Consider the following 22,371-nt stretch of genomic DNA (forward strand, 5'->3'; position numbering starts at 1 on the left):
TGTGTACAGCATTCTTATTTTTATTTTTAAAACTTACGTGCATGGATTATAGCTGCTGTCAAAGCTGGCCTATTTATAAGTGAATTAGATGTCAGCGAATTAATAAGAACCCATTTTACCCTCAGCCCTGAAAATACGTTAATATTCCAGATTTAAAAGACCATTAAGTTGATTCTTTTTTACAAAGTAGAATCTCATTGTGTTAAAAATAGTGTGCTTGAAAACAATTTGGTTTTTAAAAAGTCTTACTATTTTTGGCCCATTGAAAGTTTCTCTCTAAATTTCATTTATAAAAGCATTGCCTAGTAGCTAAATATTTTTTTCTTTAGTGTTTTTATTTAAAAGAACAACAGAATAAGCCTCACCCTCTGTGTTTTGTTTGTTTGTTTGTTTGTTTAAATCTCTGAATGAAGAACTCTATTCTGGAGACTCAGGCCATCCCTATATGCTGATGCAAGCCCCCACTTCTCAGTGGGATGGCCTGGCCCAGGGTCCACGTGATATCTGATAAGCATCATCGTTCTTTTGGTTCACCCCTGCACTGACCTTGCCTCTTATAGTCACTGTTTCCACTGAATCCTCACAGCAAACTAATGGAGTTTATACCGTTGTTGCCCCGGTGAACAGATAAAAAGACTGAGGTATGGCCAGGTGAAATGACATGCCCAGGTGACTCAGCAATAGTGAAGAAACCAGGATTGGAACCTGGAAGTCTGCTCCCAGCGTCTTCACCCCCTTTCTGCCTTGGTGAACTCTGGGCAACCCGATGTGCCTTTCTCACTGCTCTTAATGACAAGAAAGGAAAGCAGATCAGGCATCCTGGATGGGTTTTTCCTGCCTGATAATCCTCGGTCTTGAATATCTGCAATTTGAACATTTTAGAAGAAAAACATATGAATACTTAATGCTTTATCCTTACCTCTCATACTGGAATACCCTTAAACAAGGAGTCATGAATCCCAAAATACATCAGAATCTTTTCCTCGTTCCCTGTATGACATGTCAAGGAACAAATTGTTTTTGATTTATTTTTATTGAAGTGCAGTTGACACACACAATATTATATTAATTTCAGATGTACAACGTAGTGATTCAACATTTATACACATTGCAAAGTGATCACTGTGATAAATCTAGCTACCATCTGTCACCATACAAAGTTGTGACATACTATTAACTGTATGCCCTATGATGTATGTTGCATCCCCTAGCCTTATTTATTTTATAGTTGAGAGCTGTTTGCCCATTCCTCACTGCAAGGGATGAGTCTTTTCAAGGGGTGTAGGATGGGGGTGCCTGGGTGGCTCTGTTGGTTGAGCATCCGACTTTGGCTAAGGTCATGGTCTCAAAGTTTGTGAGTTCAAACCCCACATCAGGCTTGTTGCTGTTAGCGCAGAGCCCACTTCGGGTCCTCTGTCCCCCTCTCTATGCCGCTCCCCTGCTTGCACTGTCTCTCTTTCAAAAATAAATATACATTAAAAATTTAAAAAAAATCAGTATTAGATGATGACAAGCCCGTGTCTTCTTGTGGAGGATGCAAACACTGTCTCTGGTGAGAGAATGCTGGGTTTGATTCTAAGCCCTGTCACTGCAAGTTACTTAATTTCACTGCTCTCACTTTTCTTCTCTGTGAAATATGGGTGATAACAGTGACCTTGTTGTTATTGAGGAGTCAGAGTTAGGACAAGTAAAACTCTTACAACAATAGCCAGCACATAACTTTAAAAAATTTTTTTAATGTTTTTATTTATTTTTGAGAGACAGAGCATGAGTGGGGGAGGGGCAGAGAGAGAGGGAAACAGAATCAGAAGCAGATTTCAGGCTCTGAGCTGTCAGCACAGAGCCTGACACGGGGCTTGAATTCATGGACCACGAGATCATGACCTGAGCCAAAGCTGGACACTTAACCAACTGAGCCACCCAGGCATCCCTGGCCAGCACATAACTTTAGGTAATTGCTGGCAAGTGCCCTTCTTCTATTTCTGCTCTTCGAATCCCCTTTATCCCCCCATGATATATCCATTTAAGTTGTGTTTTCCAGTGCTGCCATTCCTAACTAGGAGCACAGACATGACTGCTAGTCAGTCTGGAGAATCACTCCTGCAGGGAATGTGTTCTGATGCTAACTTGATCCTGCTGTTAGCAATGGCTGTCTTGTCTCAGTGTTCTTTAGTCACTTAGGCCTGTGGTTTCAAAACACAAAAGAATAAAATAGAGTACTTTCCCCAGGATCCTTACTGTGTGGCTTCCATTCGCCCAGCCTCCACCGCTTGCCTCTTCCTTCCTCCCTCGCTGGAATGGAGAGGGAATTGTGCCCTAATGCATTGACTTCAGGGGTGTGGCCCTCTGCCTGGGGACAATCTCATTGTTTCCTGTACTTGTTTTTTTTTTTTTCTTTTTAATGTTTATTTATTTATTTTTGAGGTGGGGGGAGGAGGGTCAGAGAGAGGGAGAGAGACAATCCCAAGCAGGCTCAACGCTGTCAGTGCTGAGCCTCATATTGGGCTTGAACCCATGAATCACGAGATCATGACCTGAGCCTAAATCAAGAGCAGGGCTTTTAACCTCTGAGCCACCCAGGCGCCCCTCCTGTACTATTTAATGAGCATTAGCAGCATTTTTTATATTACCAGCTTAAAAGAACCTATGAGACTTGCATATTATTATTTGGAGGTTTGAAGGAGAGGATGGAAACTTAGACTTACTGTGTGTCAAGGCCCAGCCTCTGCCAGACACTTCACCCTCTATAGCCCTAGGAGGTAACTAGTAGCATGTTTATCTTACTGATGAGGAAGCCAAGGAGAGAGATGCTTGTATCACCAACCCTAATGAGAATTCAAATCAGTGCTTACCTGATTCTGAAATTTATATTCTTTTCATAATACAACCCAGTGGGAAAGAGTCAGGTGCTATTTTTCTCTGGAGACAGTGTTGATTGGCCAGTGTTGATGGGTGCATGTACACTCAGCATGTGACATTTCAGCTTTAGGATCTGAACTTCCCACTGGATTTTGACCTAATCAACAAGAATGATTGGTTGGCCCCAACCCCTCCCTATCAATAGGATCCCAAAGACCATTCACCAGATTTTTCTTCTTCCCTTCCTTATCTCCTAGAAATGTTAAAGTCTTTAAGAAGCCATATAGTGCAATGATAATGATGACAAAAATGATACTTAATAGCCATTGTTTACTAAACCTATCTATGTGCTAGGTATCTTATCACATATTTTATAAACATAATCTAATTTGATGGTTATAAATCTTATAAGGTCATATATTTTACAGATTCAGGGAGTTTCGTTGTCTGAGGCTACATAATATGCTAGGGAGCATCAAATCTGGTCTTTGAATGTAGTTCTGTTTGACTGTAACCATTATACCATCCTGCCTCCTCATTCTTACTTTCTCCTTTCTCCCCAGCCTCTGGTAATCTTGAGCATGTGTTCTCTTATGCTAATATCCATGTGCTTGCATGAGTTTAGGTTTCCACATCAGTAATTTCATGTGTCTAAGAGTAATAGAAAGCCTGGAAACAGTGACTTAAACAAATCATATACAAGGAATTCCTTAGGAGTTCAATTCAGGATTGATATGGTGATTCCGCAGTGCCATCAGGAGCTCCTTCTAATTGTCTACTCTAAGGCATAGCCTTCATTTTTGTGCTGGACATGAAGTTGTGTTCTGAACCTGAAGAAGTTGAGGTGTGAAGGCAGAGGAAAAATGAACAAGCCAGTCAAGTGTCCTTCCTCTTGTAAAGGTCTTTCCTGGAAAATCTACCCAGCACTTTCCCTGTATCTATCATTGGTTGTGATTGGGACATAATGGTCACTCTTAAGAGAGACTAGAAATTGTACTTTTTTTTAGGTGGGTGCATTGTTGCAATGAACAAATTTGGGGTTTGTTAACATGGAACCCAACCTGTTAATTTCTTGAAGTAGGTCAAATAAATTCATCCACTGTGACTCTTCCCCAGGGACTGACTATCTAGGGGAAACTTGGTGTGTTCCAGAGGCTGAGAATATCTTGAGAAGATGAAAGAGTTGGTTGACTAAAAGCTAGAACCAGGTAGACTATGTCGTGTATTCAAGAGAGTTGTCAGGGGGCACCTGAGTGGCTCAGTCAATTGAGTGTCTGACTTCGACTCAGATCATGATCTCACTGTTCATGGGTTTGAGCCCCATGTCGGGCTCTGTGCTGACAGCTCAGAGCCTGGAGCCTGCTTCAGATTCTATTTCTCCCTCTCTGCCCCTCCCTGCTCATACTCTGTCTCAAAAATAAACATTAAAAAAATTTTTTTAAAAAAAGAGTTGTCAGGAGTGCAGCTTGACCTGACCGAGGGAAAAGAAAGGTAAGATCTAGAAGAGGAGTGTGACCCAGTGATTTGAATCCAACTCTACTTGGATCAGGACTAGTAGGAAGAAAGCAGAGGAATCCTAGACTCTAAATATACTCTAAGCATTAATAGTTAAGGTGATGCTACTTGTAAGATTTTACTTCATAAATATCTTCTCTGGATATAAAAGCAGTACTTTAATATTTGTATTGCTGGGGGAGGCACAATAGAGGAAGAGTTAATTGGGAAACAGAATGAGAAAATGAGAACAACACACAATGATGGGCTTTGATTATGGCAGTTGGAATCCCAGCTCCACCACTTGCAAGCCTTGTGACCTGTGACCTTGGACAAGTCACCTAACCTTTCTAACTCTTTCTTTCTTTTTTCTCTTCCCCATCCATCTAACTCTATTTCTAATTTAAAGAGAAAAGAAATTGATAATATCTTCCTCATGTGCTTGTTGTAGCAACAACAACAATGTAGACCTAGTGCCTGACATATGGCTGTGGCAGTGGTATGGCTGTCGTCTGGCAATGGCTGTTGTTGGTACTGTCACATTGCTAGATGTTGTCCATCAGCAGGTGCTGGCTGTACACTTGCTGTGAGTCCCACTGGACTGGGGGGTCAGGATCCTGGTTTCTGTTGAAGGAGCAGTGCAAGAAGATCTGGGAGAGTGGGTGGAGAAGTTAATTTTCAAAGCAGCAGTCATAAGGAAGTGCCCTGAGCTCTTGTCAACTAATGCAGGAAGCCTGCTGGGTCAACTAAACTGCAGGTTTCAAATGCTCATTTAGGGCCACCTAAAGAAAGCTCATGATGGATGTAATTTCTCTAAGATTTACCTTCCTTATATATAAAATGAGGATAACCATCATGCCTACCTACCAGGTTGTTGGGAGGGGAATACCAGTAGAGCTCCCGGTGCATTATATGCACCCAATAAATATTCTTTATTATTAATGACGTTCCTTCCCTCCCTCTTCACCTAAGCAAGTGCAGGGTTTGTTGGTCTCAGTTTTGTTTGGTTATCTCAGCTTCAGTAATTCCATAAAAACTTTAACTAGGGCATAAAGTACACACATAATCGCACTGGGTCCAAAAGATACTGTGATAATGTGATTAATAATGAGTACTTGGATGGCAGTAGTATTTTAGAGTGCTTCTGTGGACTTGTAAATTCCATTGGCTTCAGTGCTTGGGAAAGTGAGACTGACAGCTCATTGCCCAGGGCAACAAACACACAATCCACCTGTGTTTACGTTCCAAGTTCTTTAAATAGCTTTGTGTCCCAGGTCAGAACTTCACTTTTGCCATTTTTCTGCCAGTAACAGAGGCTGGGGGTTGGGGTGACATATGTTCTTGCTGCTGATTTCTCAGATGTGAACAGGCTTGACTAGGAGCTGGGGGGAAGTCAAAGAACAACCCATGTTCCTGGAAATGATACGCTGGCACAACATTCTTTATCATCACCACCACCTTGCTTCATGTTGGTGACAACTTTTATCCTTTCAAAGCACTTGCCCATGAGTCATGTCATTTGATCTCTCTGAAACCAGTGGAGAAGGACAAGGAGATTTCATTTCCGTTTTTTTAGTTAAGAAAATCAAGGCTCATGGGGTGCCTGGGTGGCTCAGTTGGGTAAGCCTCAGACTCTTGATCTCAGCTCAGGTCATGACCTCACTCACGGTTGGTGAGATGGAGCCCTGAATTGGGCTCCACGCTGACGGCTCGGAAGCCTGCTTAGAATTCTCTCTTTCTCCCTCTCTCTCTGCCCCTCCCCTGCTTGCCGAGAGTTCTCTCTCTTTCTCTCTCAAAATAAATAAATAAACATTAAAAAGAAAAGAAAAGAAAATTGAGGCTCAGGAAGTGGCTTGCTCCTGATTGGCATGGGCTGGACTTAAACCCACATCTTCTTCTGCCCTCAGACCCAGACCTTTTCTACATGACTACAAGTTGCTGCTAGCCTGTGCCCTTACCTTGTCTGGAATAAAATAGCCTCTGTGTAGCTTTATATCTACCCTTATAGAGGTCTGGAATCCACTAAGATAGAGGAGCTTGGGACATAAGAGCTTGTGGCCTTCCCAGGGCAGAGTGTGTTTGCTTAGGTTTGATTAGGGTTCAATTGCTGGGCCTGCACCGGAGGATTCTCTCCAAGCAGAATCAACCACATGGCAGGCACAGGGCTTTCCACAAGTACAGAAGGTCTTTGCTGTAAGCCCTGTTCATGCCCTGCAGCCACTCCTCTCCCGGGCTTCTAGGGCTTGAAATTCTACCATTTGGAACCCTGAAGACTAATTGGCATTTAAAGAGATTCTGATTAAAATAGGAACTATTTCGCTATACATAACAGCTTATATTTAAAAAAAAAAAAAACTTATGGTACTGTTTTTGGGGGGAATCACAAAATCTCGCACTTTCTAGTGTCCTCATCCATAAGGCATGAACCATAAGAGGCATTGTAAAGATCAAATGAGATGTATGTAAAAGGACTACAAAAATGTAAGCTTGACAGTTAGCAGGGAAGAAGGGAGTGGCTGCGGTACTGTTCTGGGAAGAAGGAGAGAAATAGGCACAGCTCGAGCTCAGAGCACTGGGTCTGATGTGCAGAAACCCTGCCACGGGGAGGCAGGAAGGCAGTCTGGCTGATTTCACGGTTTGGTCCAGGACTGGACCATTCACGGCCTTCAGAGCCATTTGGGTTGCTTTGACCTCCAGCCATCTGTGTCTGGAAATGTAAAACAAATGGTTAATGGCATCAGATGGTATATGATCTTAAATGTCCCCCTGCTTACTGCCATAAGAGGGAAAAGAGCCCCCTGGAGAAATAATCGAGGATGCTATTTTCAAAATTGCAATTAATTGTGTGCTTGGGAAAGCTCATCCTCTGCCAGTTATTCTGGTGAGAAAGGAGAAATTAAGAGTGATGGAGCCATGACTGAAGGCAGTTTGAATCATCTTTATAATGTCAAGAAGGCAGATACAGAGCCCATATTCAACACCAGGGATCCTGGAACAAAAGCTATAAGTTCATGTCTTAGGGTGGGTTAGGAGCTGACTTCCTTCAGTCAAAATATGTCCCTTGGGATAGGTCTGACCGTCTGACCTTCAACTTCACAGTTGCCCATGGACACTATCATTAGGTTTCTTTTTCAAAATGCCTTACTTCCACGTGGCTTGAGCCAAACGTGCCTCCCATCATCTCTCTTTGGGACACCCACATGTGGCTGTGTTCTCTCATTTCACTCTGCAAACTTTCTCTTATTTCCCTTCTCTTTCTTCCAGCTAGTGAGACCTGCAACGACTTCCACCCAATGTTCTTCACCCATGACAGATCCTTTGAGGAGTTTTTCTGCATCTGTATCCAGCTCCTGAACAAGACATGGAAGGAAATGAGGGCAACTTCTGAAGACTTCAACAAGGTAAGGTGAATCTGAGGCAGAGGCAGCTTCCTTTGTCTCCCAAGGAGCCTCACCTTTGTATGGTTCCTTAACTGTGTGTGGAAGGCAGATCAGGAGAATGGGGACAACTGTGATTTTTAGGTTGCCTTGTAAATGAAAAAAGGAAGACATACCTGTATAGATGGGAAGCTTGTGTTGGCGATGTTCTCATCTCTCTAGGGATAAGCCTGGAGCAGTTTTGTTCCTTTTGACTAACTAAACTGGAGCCACCAGCAGAGACCCTTTCTTGAAAAATATTATCTAGAGTAACTTATTCCGGCATGAGTCCAGATGCCTTGTTATTGCAACACCCATTGGATGCCTCTCTCTCCCCTTGAGCAGTGGCTGTTGGAGAAAGAATGAGATCAGGAAGGCGGCTCTTTCTAGGTAACTTGGTTTCTTTGTGGATTATGGATGTGTTGAGATAATCTGCCCTTTGCTGTGTCAAAAAGAGTTTTTACTAAAATGCAAAATCTCTTTCAGGGAGTTTAGTAAATTTATATGGAACATTTTTTTAGTTTGCAGAAAGCATTTGATTCTTTGAACGGATGTCTTCTTTGGTTTTCTATAAGAGTGTAAATTTCCCATTTCTGTTTGTGAGTGAATGTTGGGTACCAAGAAGAGTGTTGACCAACTTAGAGAAGGCAGAAGTATCATGTAAACTTTTCACGATAAACAAAATCTTTATCCTTAGATAAAAGCCTTGTTAACAGTAATCACATCGCTAATGATAACTGATGGTTGAGACAGGTGTATTCAGGACAGGTATATTGGGAGAGGTCTTCAGTACTTTTAATTTGCTACTGTTTATGGATCTGGGTTTGCTTGGCTCCATCACCCATACCTGCTGACCTGGTACTGGGCATGTAAGTGTTGTTGCTAAGAGTTGAAGGGTCTGACCTCACCGTCATCCTATGGGGACTTCATAGCTTGTGCTTGGGGCATAATATAATGTCAGAATTCCAACTGTGCTTCATGTTCTTATTGGTCTTTACCTCCCTGTCACCTTTCCTCTGAACTTACAGCCCATCCTTCTTTACCACCATGTTTCTGGTTTGTGGCACCTGGAACTGATAGCAGTTGAAAACAAAGGAAACCATGAAGAGGAAATGATACTCTTTGCTGAGCCTCAGTTAGGTTCTAACCTGACTGTCCCCATCAGCATAATGATCTCACCTGCAGTTGTAGCAGACAAATGCCATTCTATCTTGGTCACTTTGGGCCATCTATTTAATCCATTGAAATAGGCCCCAGTGACATGGAGAGCCCTGATGCGTAAGCTACAACTGGAGCTGCCAAGGGTCTCAGCAGCGATGCACAGGCACAGGTATGATTGAAGAAGGGAGGTGAAGGAGAGAAACCCAGTAATTCTGTAGCCTCTTGAGTGTACTTCACTTGATTAGGAGGGACGTGGCAATTCAGGTACAAATCATCCTCTGGAAAGAGGAATGAAGGAGCAGGGAGACGTTCGTACAAATCAAGCCAAAAAAAAAAAAAAGAGAGAGAGAGAGTTAAAAAGTCTCTGAAATGGCCAAGGCTACTCTGCCCCTGGATCAGAGCAACTCTTCATGTACTACAGTGTTTCTGAAAGCCATCTGGTCTTCAGCTTCTATGTTCATGGGCCACCTGTCCCTTCAGGAGAAGGGAATCCACTGGCTGGCCTGTGTTCTGGCATCAGGTGTCTGCTTGCTTGCTTTTTCTTTTTTTTTAAGTTTATTTTTGAGAGGGAGACAGAGCAGGAGCAGAAGAGGGGCAAAGAGAGAGGGAGAAAGCGAATCCCAAACAGGCTCCATGCTGTCAGTGCAGAGCCCAACACAGGGCTCCATCTCAGGAACCATTAGATAATGACCTAAGCCAAAATCAAGAGTTGGACCCCGGCATCCTGTCTGTCTGCTTTCTGAGAGGATTTCATTCACTCTGCTTCTTCTGAATTACAGAAATTGGCATTTGTGTCAATGATAATGATGTATATATTATTGTTGTTGACATATGCACAGATGAGATATTTGGAAAATATTACCAAATTTCTGCAGAGGAATCACTCAAGACGGTTAGCACTTAGATGCTTAAATCCTACAGAACATGTAGTTTACAAAATGGAGCCCCAAGAATACATTGTTGGCAAAGGTGACCAGAAACCTCTGTCTTTAGGAAGTGAGCATGGCTCTCAGGTCCCTGTGGTTCATTGTGGCCATGTGCTTGGGTCAGTGGTAATGATATCCTGCCTGTACAGGGTGAGGTCCCTGACGTGTCAACTCTGCAACTTTTTATAGTTAACTTATATGGCTGTAAAAACTGTCTTCAGCAAGATGTCTTCAGCAGGTTCGGGGGATAGTGTTTCATCGTGGCCCTAGTGCCGTCTTTTTGCATCATCTGCCGATCGTAGATGTTCAGTGTCACATATATGCTGCCAAGTAGTGATGGCGGTTTATGGCTGCGAGTAGGCAGCTGGAAGCCTGAGAGCCAGAGGGTCTCATCCTATGCACACATATCCATTGGTCAAGAGTGAATACCAGTGATGGAAATGACCAGGGATCTAAATTTTCCATATTAAATGTTTTTGCTATGGTTGCTTTTTTTCTTTTTAGTGTTACACATGCCTTAGTTTTGTAAACAGAAGAGTTAATGTACTCTTTTGTCATGTGTGTACTAGTTTTCTATGGTTGCTGCAACAAATTGCTATGGACCTCATAGTTTAAACAATACAAATGTACTATCTTATGTATAGTTCCATAGGACAGAAGCCAGAAGTGGGATTCATGGGTTAAAATTAAGGAGTCAGCAGAGCTGTGTTCCTTTCTGGCTGCTCTGGGGGCGGGGGATCCATCTAGTGTTTTCCATGTTCTAGAAGCCAACCTGCATTCCTTGGCTGGTTGCCCTTTTTATCTTCAAAGCCAGCCAACCACAGGTCCTATCCTTCCCACATCACACCTCATCACTCTGATCCCTCTTTGGCTTGGATCTTTCACTCTTATGGACCCCTGTGATTACATTGTACCACCTGGGTAATCCAGGATAATCTTCCCTATTTTAAGGTCAGCTGATTAGGAACTTCAGTTCCATCTGCAACCTGAATTCCCCTTTGCCATGTAAAGTAACATGTTCACAGATTCTAGGGATTGGAACATGGACATCAGTGTGGGGCAGGGGGATATTTTTCTGCCTACCATAATATATGTTTAATTTGTAGGTATATTAAATTTGTATCCATATTTATGCATATCAATTTAAAATATTGAAACATGGACGGATGAGCTTTTTGTTGTTGTTGTTCTATTTGCTGGTAGACCAGCATAATATCAGTCAGAGTTCTGCTAGTGGTTGCTCAAGTACAGATTTAACTATGTCCCTTTTCTTTTATGTCTCTGCTCTGCTTCTACCAGCCTTGTGAAAAAAGATGGGCTCTGTATGAGGGCCTCTAGGTCAGTGTCTTCCTGATTTTTTTCCTGCTGCTTGTCTATCAACCACTGCTCTACTTTGCCAAATAATAAGTTGGAAAAGAGAGAAGGGCTGAAATTTTAATCAATTCACTTTTCTTCTTGTTATTAACTTTGTAGCAGAAGCTATTGAATTTAGGAACACACATGGATTTGGGGTTATTGGTAGGTTTAATGCTTTCCTTGTTTCCAAAGATTCCCCAAATGCGAATTCCAAATATCTTAAAAGAGCCCTTCATGAGACACACTTTCTTTTGAACTTTCTTGGCCACCATCTCAGACTGTTGCCACTTTGAACAGAGGCATGGACGGCGGATTTGCTTGTCGACCTGTGACCCCCAGTTCTGTAAGAAGGACTTAGCTATCTGCCTTCTTTAGCTCATTACTGGAGAAGCAGTATTCCTCAATCCAAAATTCTGATTTTACAAACAGTACCGGATTCCAGCAGATGCAGGAATTTCTTCTACAACCCACCTTGCTTGGGACACTAGTTTATAGATATCTCGTGCTTAGTGGTTACTGCTTCTGCTGGAAGCAAATGTTTGGAAAAGCATCACTCTTCTTGCTGCTCCAGACTTGGGAAGCAGAAGATGGGATGTTTTTTATTTATATGAAAGAAGTAGAATTAGAGAGTGATTAAAATATTTATGGTTTGAAAAGTACTTTCTTTCAGTTTCCTAATATAGCAGTCCCTGCAGAATAATCCATTGATTCAGGCCATTGAGTTTGTATTCTGTTTTTGCCTTTTGTTACCAATATTTTAGAGCATGCATTGTTCATTTTTATGGGCATTAGAGAAGAGCTCAAAATGCAGCTGAATACCTCGGCACACAAGTGCCCCATAATCATTTCATTGAAGCCCCCATTTTTTAAGCAGAGTAGGAAGGAAGACATAAGTGATTTGGGTAGTTCAGGTCTGGGAATCTTATTTAAAGCATTTGTTGCCGACCATGGCACTTTAAAAATTCTAACAAGAGTATAATACACTTCAAAATTGATATTTATGTGTAGCGGTGTTTTTCAGCCTTGCCTGAACATTAGAATCACCTGCAGGGCTTTTGAAACTTCTGTTATCCCAGTGCCCAATTGCACAACATAACAATTACATCTTTGGGGTGGGGCCAAAGCTCTTATGAAGATTTTTCATTAAGGTGGATTTGATCGCTAAAGGTGAATCACATCTGTGGAATGACCATTAGTGGATACATGTAACACAAATCACCAACTAGTACATATTGTATACATCGATGAAGTAGTATGCCCATTGGTTTGTAAGACCTGGTTGTGCTACTCAGGAGCTCTATGCCTGAAAATAAAAAGGCCAGGGGGTGGGAGGAGGCAGGAATACCAGTATCCCATTGCCCTCTCTTGTGGTGCTATGATACTAAATTGAAGTATTAAATGTAAAAATGCTTCAAGGAAGTAAAATGTCATATGCAGTTGTATTCTTTTGATATGTAATAAGATAAATCCTGTCTATGAGAAATGAACAAATTGTCCTTTTCAAAAGAAAATGGGTTTTTTGGCCATTATATTAAACAAACAAAGAAGGAAACAATGAGAAAAGTGAAGCTGCGTATGTGCCACAGATTGAGTTCTGAACGGAATGAATGGCATGAAGTTCATTTAACTTTGGCAGAAATAGGGTTTAAACTGAAAATCTCATGGATTTGGGCAGAAACAATTTCGGTCCCTTAGTTTTCCATGTGACAGGCTGTGAGCAGCAGGCTAAAACTCAAGTTTCACAAAGATCAGGTATTTAATAGCTGGAAAGAGTTAAAGCCTCTCTAGCCATTACCTAGCAGCCCAGACCTCTCTGGGGATGTCTACACCTTCTAGGTACCATCCAAATATTTGTTCATGGCATTGGGGTTACTTTAGATGTTATCCAAATCAGCACTAAAAATGAGATCAAATGACTTTGCCATGCTTTCAAATTGCCAAAATGGAAGAAATTAATGATTTGAAAAATGCAGTCACTCTAGAGCAAAAGCACTATTTTAAAACTTTACCCAGCAGCATAATATGCAAAGCACATGCGATAGAGGTTAGGATCTCAGGCTTGCAGATGAGAAATCACCCCTTAAAATAGGAGAGGCTGTGCACAGAGAGAACCCAGGGCCTTCAGACAAAGCCGCAGCTGCCCCTGGCTAGGCTACGAGCTCCGTCTGAGTCAGTGGGAGAAAATCTCAATTAGGAAGGATTGGAGAGCACAACAGAGGAAACATCCTGGGAAGTCCTCTGGAAGATTATCCATGGAAAATAGCCACTAACTAGTCACATCTAATGGATTACGGTGTGGTGTAGAAAAGGGATTGTTTGAAAGCTTAAAGGCAGTGATGGCATGAATAAGAAAGGGAAGTATGTTCACTCCCTGAACTGTTTCCAGTTTACTGACTTTCTGTGCATGCTTTTCAGGGGGCAATTATATATTCAGGAGTCCCCTTCCTAGGCCAGCTCAACTTCATAGTGGTGCAGACAGCGCTCTTGTTGGTTAGCTAAGCTGGCCTAGGGAATGAAAGGTGGTCTGTAACTCTCGCCATGAATAAACATGAATCTCCTCATTTGCATGAGGCAGGTGACTGTAAAATATCTTGGAGCAAGTTGTGAAAGGAGGCTTTGTGCATCCGTGCCCAGGGGAAGCTGGGGAGGACTCTGAGTTGTTTATCTTCATTAGAATTCTATCTAGGGCTGCTGTTATTGATCTGAACCAGGCCTGGGCTAGCTAATAAAGTAGGTGTATGTTTTAATTGAAACATGAATATTTAAGTAGAGGAGAATTCTTTTAAAGGGCCCTGATGTACAAGGAGGCTATCCATTTTTCAGCTGTCTAGGCCATTTACTAGTATTTATTCAAAAAGCTTCTCGGGTTTCACAAAGGTCTTTAAGGTTTGACACAAAGGAAATCGTACTTCCTGTAGAAGCAAATGCATTATATGAATAGATTTATTTTTTCCTTTGAGGCTTCCTGGTGGGTAGGTAGCAAAAGGTTTTGAGTGTGTGTGTGTGTGTGTGTGTGTGTGTGTGTGTGTGTGCGCGCGTGCACTTAAATGAATGCTTTTAAGTTATTCACTTAAGGTAGTGTTACTCTTTTTTATGGAATTTGCCACTTCCATTTGGACAGTAATCAAGATATGTCTTCTACTGTCCTCATCAATATGAACTGTGCTGTCTAGAGGCAGCAGGAAGACTGAGAAAGAGACCAAGTAAGATTTTTTTGCTCCTCCAAGAACCAAATTTCTCCCTCTGGGGCACGATTCCCTGACCCATTGAGAATGCAAGGTTGGAGAGGAGAGAACCAAGGCTGAATGCAGCTGGAGTATCTGGTGGCAATCCTGGCCAAGTGGCTCCCCACTGGCAGTGCGTTCTTGAGAATGTCCTTTAGGCCTAGATTCCTTCTCATCTTTAAACTGGCAGTAGCAAAAATAACAATAACGACAATAGTAATAATAACAATGATATTTCCCCAAATCACAGTGAAGATGAGGCTCTTAAAGCTTGGCTTTGTAAATTGGCCCATACAAATGGGACCATGTGCTGGTCTCAGCAGTCATAACCTAAATTGACAGTCATTTGCACTTGGTTGTGTAGTATAGTTGGCCTGCTTTGATTTTCTAAGGTAGTTTGTTCAAATACCTATAAATACAGATTTTTCCATACCTCTGTGTGAAAATCCATTGAACTTTGGTTTGGCTGCAAAAGGAGATGTTGACTGCAATGAGGACAGATTCCTGAGCAAGGAGGAAGTCCTCTCTGTGTGTTTCTGGTCACAAGGGATGCCCCTCCCCAGCCTGCCCACAGATACCCTGCAAGTGACTGAGGAGCTTAGCCAAATCTCAGAGGCACAGCACACTTGTCATTCTCTCCCCAGCCAGCTGCATAGCCTTGTGCAAGGGATTCAGCCCTGTGAGCTCCAGATTGCTCATCTGTGAGATGAGAATGGGAAATCACTGCCCCTAGGCGGGCTCTGAGCTCTCTGGACCACATCGGGCAGATAAACTACTTGGCTCAGTCTTGCCTGAAGCAACCACTAGGTGACACATGTTTCTAGATGCCTCTGAAAAGGAAAAGGATAGTTATGGCAACACTAATAGCAGACATTTCCAAAAAAAAAAAAAAAAAAAACAAGCTTTTCCTGTGGATTTAGTGATTAAGGTAATAGAATACCCATCCCACCATATTGTCCTCGTGGTCCCAGCTGCACAGGGTCTGTATGACTTTTATGAGAAATGTGAGAGTGTTCATAAAGTGGTCTATTTCTAGGGATTGTCCCAGGTCATGCCATTAATAGCCCAGGGTATCTCCTTCTGAAGGGGTTATATCCTGAGTCATCCAGAAAGAGTTAGATTTTGTTGACTTTGTTTATGTAATTTCCCTAAGAAATGGTTAAACTGTTTAAAATCTGTTCAAGAATCAACTGTTAGGTTTAGTTGGCTGAAACATTGCTAATGTGTTTTTCTTTCTTGATGTTCTCTTTCTTAACGTTAACTGGAGCATTTATAAAAATGATAATTACCATGATTGAGTCTGATGAGTAATTTTGGATAAGCCTGACAATAGTAAATCTACATCTTAGAGGTTCCTTTAGGTGCAAGGTCTAGCTTTGAGTTCTCCTAGTTTCCAGTCTTCCTGGAGTCAGTGTCTCTTTATAGGTATAACATGTGCTAAACTGACACTTGCTAATTAGGAGACAAAAAAATTTATAGTTTCTTCCACTGGACAGCAGTAAGATACATCAGTCCCTTGGTTCATCTGCAGATCATCTCTGAACATGAAAATAATAGTGACTCTAAGTTAACTGCTCTATGTAACTCTGCTCAACGACTTCTGAAACTTCTCTCCCTTTTGTTAACTACACTTTGGGGTGCTGAATGAATTGTTAACTGGTTCCTATGACCTGGATTCCATATTCCATTGTGGATTGTGTTAGGGATTTGATAATGGCACAGAAATCATTTTATTAGTATATGTCCAATTAAAAAGAAGCTACCTACATTTTAAGTAAGGCATAATGAGATTTAGGCATTTTAAATTAAAGGGCAGGTAGGAATCAGAGTTGGACAGCTAAGAAGAGTACCATTAGATGCAAATCTCTCATGAAATATGAGTCCTCCTTGATTTAAAAGAAAATATTTATCTTGTAATTGCAAAGAAGGTGAGTGTTTATATGTAATATGGGAGTTGAGAACACAGTTCTACAAAGGGATGTGTTTCCTAAGGTAGAACAGAAGATCGTAAAGGTACTGTCATTTACATGCTCTTTTTGCCAACTCACGGTGCCAGAGGTTAGGAAGAGGCAAGGGATGGAAGGCAAAGAGGTGCCCTAGATAAGATGAGACAGGGAGTCAGAACAAGAGAGTGGTGTCAGAAGCCGTTTGTTAAGACTCCAGTATAAGAGCCGGGAGAAGTTGAAGATCCCAAGTGAAATTTCTAAGTATCTCCTGCAGAAATACCAGATCTAAGGGGTCAGAAGTTTTAAAATAGAGTTAATTATTTAAATGTGTACAATTCGCCTGCTGATTTAAATTGCTTATATGTCTATGCAGGGTTTTCAAAACCATGCTTTTATATCTGAGCAGCAGTGAATGATGGGTCAAGCAGTCCACTTTTATTTTACCAAATGGAAACTAAAACCCTCACCTGCTGGTTCAACGCCAGATGCTAGCTGCTCTCTCCATGTCCAGCATAGAGCTAAGCCACCAGGTCAAACAGGTCAAAAGCAGGAACAAAGGAAGAGGGTACCAAAGCAAGACTAAATTTGTTATAGGAAGAAAAGTAAACATGAATACTTGAATCAGAGAGATGAGAACTCTAAACTGCTGGTTTCTTCTTCTCCTCTCCTTCCCTTTCCCCTTCCTTTTATTATTTCTGTGTTTTCCACACAGTTCTGTTGAAATTAAAAATAATAGTAGGTGCTCAGTGAAACTATGTGGGAAGAAGTCATTTAGATAGGTAGTTAAGTCAGATATTGTTCCCGCACTGGGTGTACATCTTCCTTGGGGAAGTTCTCAAGCCAGCTGCTGTCACTTGTGCCAACGACATACTCAGATGACCCTCAAGTGATCCCCTTGCTTTTGCCCTAATAATACCATTACCTTAGAACTTGACCACCGTGAACTGCAGTTGTCTATTTAATAGTCTTCTTGAGAGCAGTTCCTTGCTTTTTCTGTATTCTCAGGATCTACTCAGTGCCTCGGATGTAGACAGTATTCAGTGTTACTATCCCACAACCATCATACACACAGCATGGCCACATTAGTGTTCCATATCTTGGTAAATAGTGTCACTATTTCACCTACACTTCAAATGCTGTGTATTCTTTCAACAAATACTACTTTGCGTCCACAACACAGAAGGCATGGTGTTAGGCACTGGGAATACAGAGGTGAACTAGATAGGTGGTTTCTGACTTCCTGGAGCTGGCAATCTTATGAGTTTCTATTTGAAAGTTTATGGACAAGTTCCTCTTTGTGAAGCCAATTGGTGGCCAAAGCCGCTACAATAACTAAGGTCCTCTGCCTTCTCATCATTGCCTTAGCTCAGATCTTCCTCTTTTCTCCAAATCTGATAGATGGGATGTCTGCTTGCAGTCCTTTACTGATCCATAGGGGTGATATATATCTATACATCCTTGCCACAGTCTGATGGGGAGTGAATCGCATTTCCCCTACCCTTTAACTTTTCACATTGGCCAGTGAAATGATCACAGATATGAAGCAAGCAGAGGCCTGAATATTGCATGTGTGGTTGGCGTGGGCTCTTGCACTTCTGCCTTCATCATGATATGAAGTATACTCCCTGAGCAGCCACTCCTCCTTCAGTGTAGGTCTCAGAATGAGGCATATGAGTACAGTTTCCCCAATCATCCCATAGAATTACAGCTTAAAACTATAACCTTGGCTGATCTATAGACCTGTGAGTTTGAGAAGAAATTCTTAGCTATTGGTATTATTTGTTATACATACTGTGGTAGTAGCTGACTGAGACACCAGCTATTGCAGTAACTTATCTTCCAGCTTTGAAACCTTCCTACTTTCCAAATGTCCTCCAACATGGATCTGACTATATCATTCTTGCTTTTAATCCATCATGGCTGTCCATTACCTGCCTCATAAATTTTCATGGCCTTAGCAAGATGTTTAGATATCTCTTTAATTAACCTAATGTACTTTTCTTGCTTCGTCCTCATATCTTCACGTTGCACCTGCTCTAAGCTCTGTAATATTCTGAACTGCCAGTACCTTGTGTATGCCATGGTACTTTCATGTTGCAGATATGTACTCACCCTCATTCCTTCTGCCACCCTTCCCTCATCTGCTTGTTGAAATTCTGTTTTAGGAATTTACACATTGCCACCTCAGGGATACCACCTTGGATGATTACCATCTCCTTTTCATTCAGAATGAAATTCTGTCACTCTACCCCCATGACATGGAAGCGTGAACTTCTTTTGGAAAATACCTTCTAGCTATATAGTAGTAGTTATTTAGTTACAAACTTACCTTTCTAAATTAAATCAATATAGCATTGAGAGCAAGAACTATAACTTTAAATCCTAATATTCTCCAGGTATTTTTGAAATAGTATCTGCCCAATTACTTTGGGTTGAATGTTGAATGAATAAGTGGCCAGAAATGTTTAATTCACACATTATTTAAAACAGTCCACCTAGCCAATAAGATGAATTAATTTACACTGTTTTAATATGGAATGGTCACTCTTGTTCAATTCCTGGAGACCATAGGTACTAAGTATTCTGCAGTTCTACCAAGTAAAGAATTTTCTTACCCCAAATGCCATTAGGCCTTACTGAGAAACATTTCTAGATCCTTCAGTCAGATCCTCTTCTTCAGATGCCAATACTTGGAGGGATTATAAAATTATTTTGCCATTTCATTATTTTTTAAATGTTTTATTTATTTATTTTTGAGCAAGCAGGGGAGGGGCAGAAAGAGAGGGAGACAGGAGACAAAGAATCCCAAGCAGGCTCCGCACTGTCAGTGCAGAATCTGACACAGAGCTTGAACCCACGAACCAGGAGATCATGACCTGAGCCAAAATCAAGAGTCAGATGCTTAAGCAACTGAGCCACCCAAGCAACCTGCCATTCCTTTCTTAACAAAAGTGGTAGTAATTATTTTCCCACCTATGTAGCTTTATATAAGGTGAATGAGAGCCTCAAAGACATTGAACAGTCATAAAATAAACTGACTTTCTTTTTTTCCAAGGAGAGTGGTTAGAACCCCTAGTTAAAAAAAGAAATCCCTCTGTTTAATTTTTTTCCTTGATCTTAAACCACATACGGTGGCCATTTGGGGAGTACTCTGTTTCCCACTAGTCTTATTTCCAGGCCAGTAGGGAAAATAACGTCAATAATGGTGCTCATCTTTCACAGGATGGCTGCTGAGAGACCTTCAGTGCAGAAGACAAACGTGCTTGCTGGCAGGTCCACCCATTTAGGTGACTGCATACCCGGCAGACATGTACCTGTGTAGCAGTCATGTTAAATAGTAAATGTGAGCTCCCCGTATCATTCACAAAAAATGGTCTTTTGTATCTTACCTTTATCTCCCAAAGTTCTCTTAAATTAGTAAAAAAAAATTACATTTCCCAAGAGTGTCGTAAGAGTAGGAAGATTTGGTTCTTGCCACAGTGATTATGTGTTTTAGGTGCTGGAGGCAGTCAGCTCCTGAGAGCGTTTCTGGTCCCAATTTCCTTATTTCTCTTTCACATTTCCGTTTGCGTGGCTTGGCTGGATCTGAGGTGTGTGGCATATGGCTTTTTGCTGCTTGAGCTGCCACAGAAGTGAATGTCACTGGCATATAATGCCAGATTTCCATTTTGTGAATCACAGAGCCATGAGATTCTGTCCGAAAGCTCCCAGGCCACTAGGAGTCCTTCAAGCAGAAGCAGAAAAGGGTAAGACCCATGCCTCAGAGATACTGTTCCTATTACAATGTGTCGATCATGATAAAAAGTGCATATAAAATGGAGATGCTCTTGCTCTCGAGTGTGTTGGAAAAAGCTGCTTGGCTTGTTGACTTCTTTTATTGTGGTCAGGGGAATGGGCGATCCTGGCTTTTTGCTTCCAAGCCTTAACTAAGCACACACTGGTCAGTCAGGGATGTAGAGTTGGTTTTGAATTTTTTCAGATAGATAAGAATTCACTTGTGCACATACCAGAAAAATAAGACTGTAAGTAGAAGATATCAGTGGTTTTTGGATGCAGTTTACCAGCATTTTGTATTCATTGAATTTTCAAGTTACAAAACGCTTTAGGACAGAGTTGGATGATAATGGGGAACCGAAGCTGCCACAGACACAGCCTGAGCCTCGGCTCCCCACCTTCACCCCTCACTCCACATCCCTCCCTACCCCTGCCCTCCCCAACTGCCTCCTGTGCCTGAGGAATCAAGAGAAGGACTTGGAAATTCACAAAGAAGAATAAGGTCAATCAATAAGTTCAGTACATTCAGTCAATAGATTCAGTAAGTCAGGAGCATTGACCCTGGACTCAAGGACTGGGCTTCAGACCCGAGCTCCATTATTTCCTTGCTGGGTGACCTTGGGCACATTAATATCCTTACCCCCTTTTTTCAGCCTTTTCATCTGTGAAATATGGAATTTAATATATGCTGTTGTGAGGGTTAAATGAGCCAGTATTAGGATGATAATATGAAATGGACAATACTTGATCCATTTCTGAATTGGAAAATTAAATATTCTTTATGGTTCATCTTAGTATATATAAAGCACTTGGGCCATTTCCACGAAGAAAAGTACAAGAAGGATGGCATACTGCTCCAGACAAGGTGTGGGGAGGCGTGGATTCTGTTCCAGCTCTGCCTCGAGCTGACCACACAACCCTGGGCTCTTGTCCCTCATCTGCCCTCACCACACCCCCCCCCTTTTTTTTTTCTGGACGAAGATGTTCCTGGAAGCCACTGAGGTGGAGGCCTTTGAATTCCTCCTTTGAATTTTCTCTCTTCTCATCTTCTCTGGGCTACCACTTGATCAATTAATACAGTCTGGTCCTTATATCATCAATCTTGTCCTCTTGATGCTGTCTTCTTACCAGCATATAAATGTACTCACATCTCCTGCATTTGAAAAAACAAATAACACCTTCTTGATCTTCCATCCAGCCCTCACTCCAAGCCGTATTTCCTCACATACTTGCCTCAGTTTGCCACCTCTTGTTTTCACGTCTCAGTAATTTATTAATCCACTGCAACCTGTCTTCTGCCCTCCTAAAAATATAACTAAAGCAGAAGAGCGATAAGACTCTAAAAGGCACTAATTTATACTGTCAATACTTGAAAACCTCTTTAGCCACAAAAGCCATTGGTTTTGACGAAGTCAAGAATGGCCTCTGGTGGACATTTTAAAATCTGTCTTGTTTGCCTTCTTTGCAGCCCTTGATTCTCTCCTTCTTAAACAACATCTTCCTGTGGCTTTGCAAATAAACACAACACACACACACACACACACACACACACACACACACAGAATAGATATATGATATGCTATCTATATTAAAGGAAGAAATAAGATAATAATCATAGTTCCAGTTACAGTGATATTTTTAGAAAAAAAATTAAAAGGTAACTAAAATATATAACTAAGCTCAAGAAAAGAAACCTGCCTCTAAAATGCACTAATATGTATTTTGAATATTCAAAAACCTCTTCAGCCACAAAAGACATGATTTCTAAGAGACAAGTGGAGATTGAGAGGAATTGTTGAGTTGTTCTAATTTAAGACTGGAAAGAAGTCACATTGTTATGACTCCCTGCTCTGATGAGAAAGATAGACATCAAAAAATTTGTAAAAATAAATCTTTTATCCCTTACATTTTTATGCTTATTGGCATCCTCCTTTCCTCCCCCTCAATTTTGTCTCTTCAACCTAAAAAGCTACCCAAATCTCTCCTATCCATAAAAATTTTTTTTCACCCTCGTTCCTCTTTCAAGTTCTTACCCAATCTCTTTCCTTCCCTGCACTGCCAAATTTTCCAAGAGAGAATGCCGTCTCCACTTGCCTGCCTCCTCCACTCACTGTGGTCTGATGCTCACCCACGCCCACCCACTAAAACTGCTTTATTTAGGTCAGCAGTTACCTCCCGAGTGTCAGGTCTCTTCCCAGTGCTCATCCTGCTCCGT

The 22,371-nt window shown here is 41.6% G+C and overlaps 1 protein-coding gene across 13 annotated transcripts in view; it reads left to right on the forward strand.

Annotated features, from left to right (window-relative positions):
- Nucleotides 1-22,371, forward strand: part of ELMO1 (engulfment and cell motility 1) — a 730,817-nt gene that overhangs the window by 559,492 nt on the left and 148,954 nt on the right. For 12 of the 13 annotated variants that reach the window (XM_027075272.2, XM_053218216.1, XM_053218222.1 and 9 more), the window contains one exon: nucleotides 7,618-7,754. In XM_027075272.2, the coding sequence (XP_026931073.1) occupies nucleotides 7,618-7,754 (137 nt within the window). The remainder of the gene's footprint in view (nucleotides 1-7,617; nucleotides 7,755-22,371) is intronic. The other variant, XM_053218224.1, reaches the window with a different exon arrangement.

The sequence above is a fragment of the Acinonyx jubatus genome, chromosome A2, assembly GCF_027475565.1.
Source record: "Acinonyx jubatus isolate Ajub_Pintada_27869175 chromosome A2, VMU_Ajub_asm_v1.0, whole genome shotgun sequence".
Taxonomy (NCBI): Eukaryota; Metazoa; Chordata; class Mammalia; order Carnivora; family Felidae; genus Acinonyx; species Acinonyx jubatus.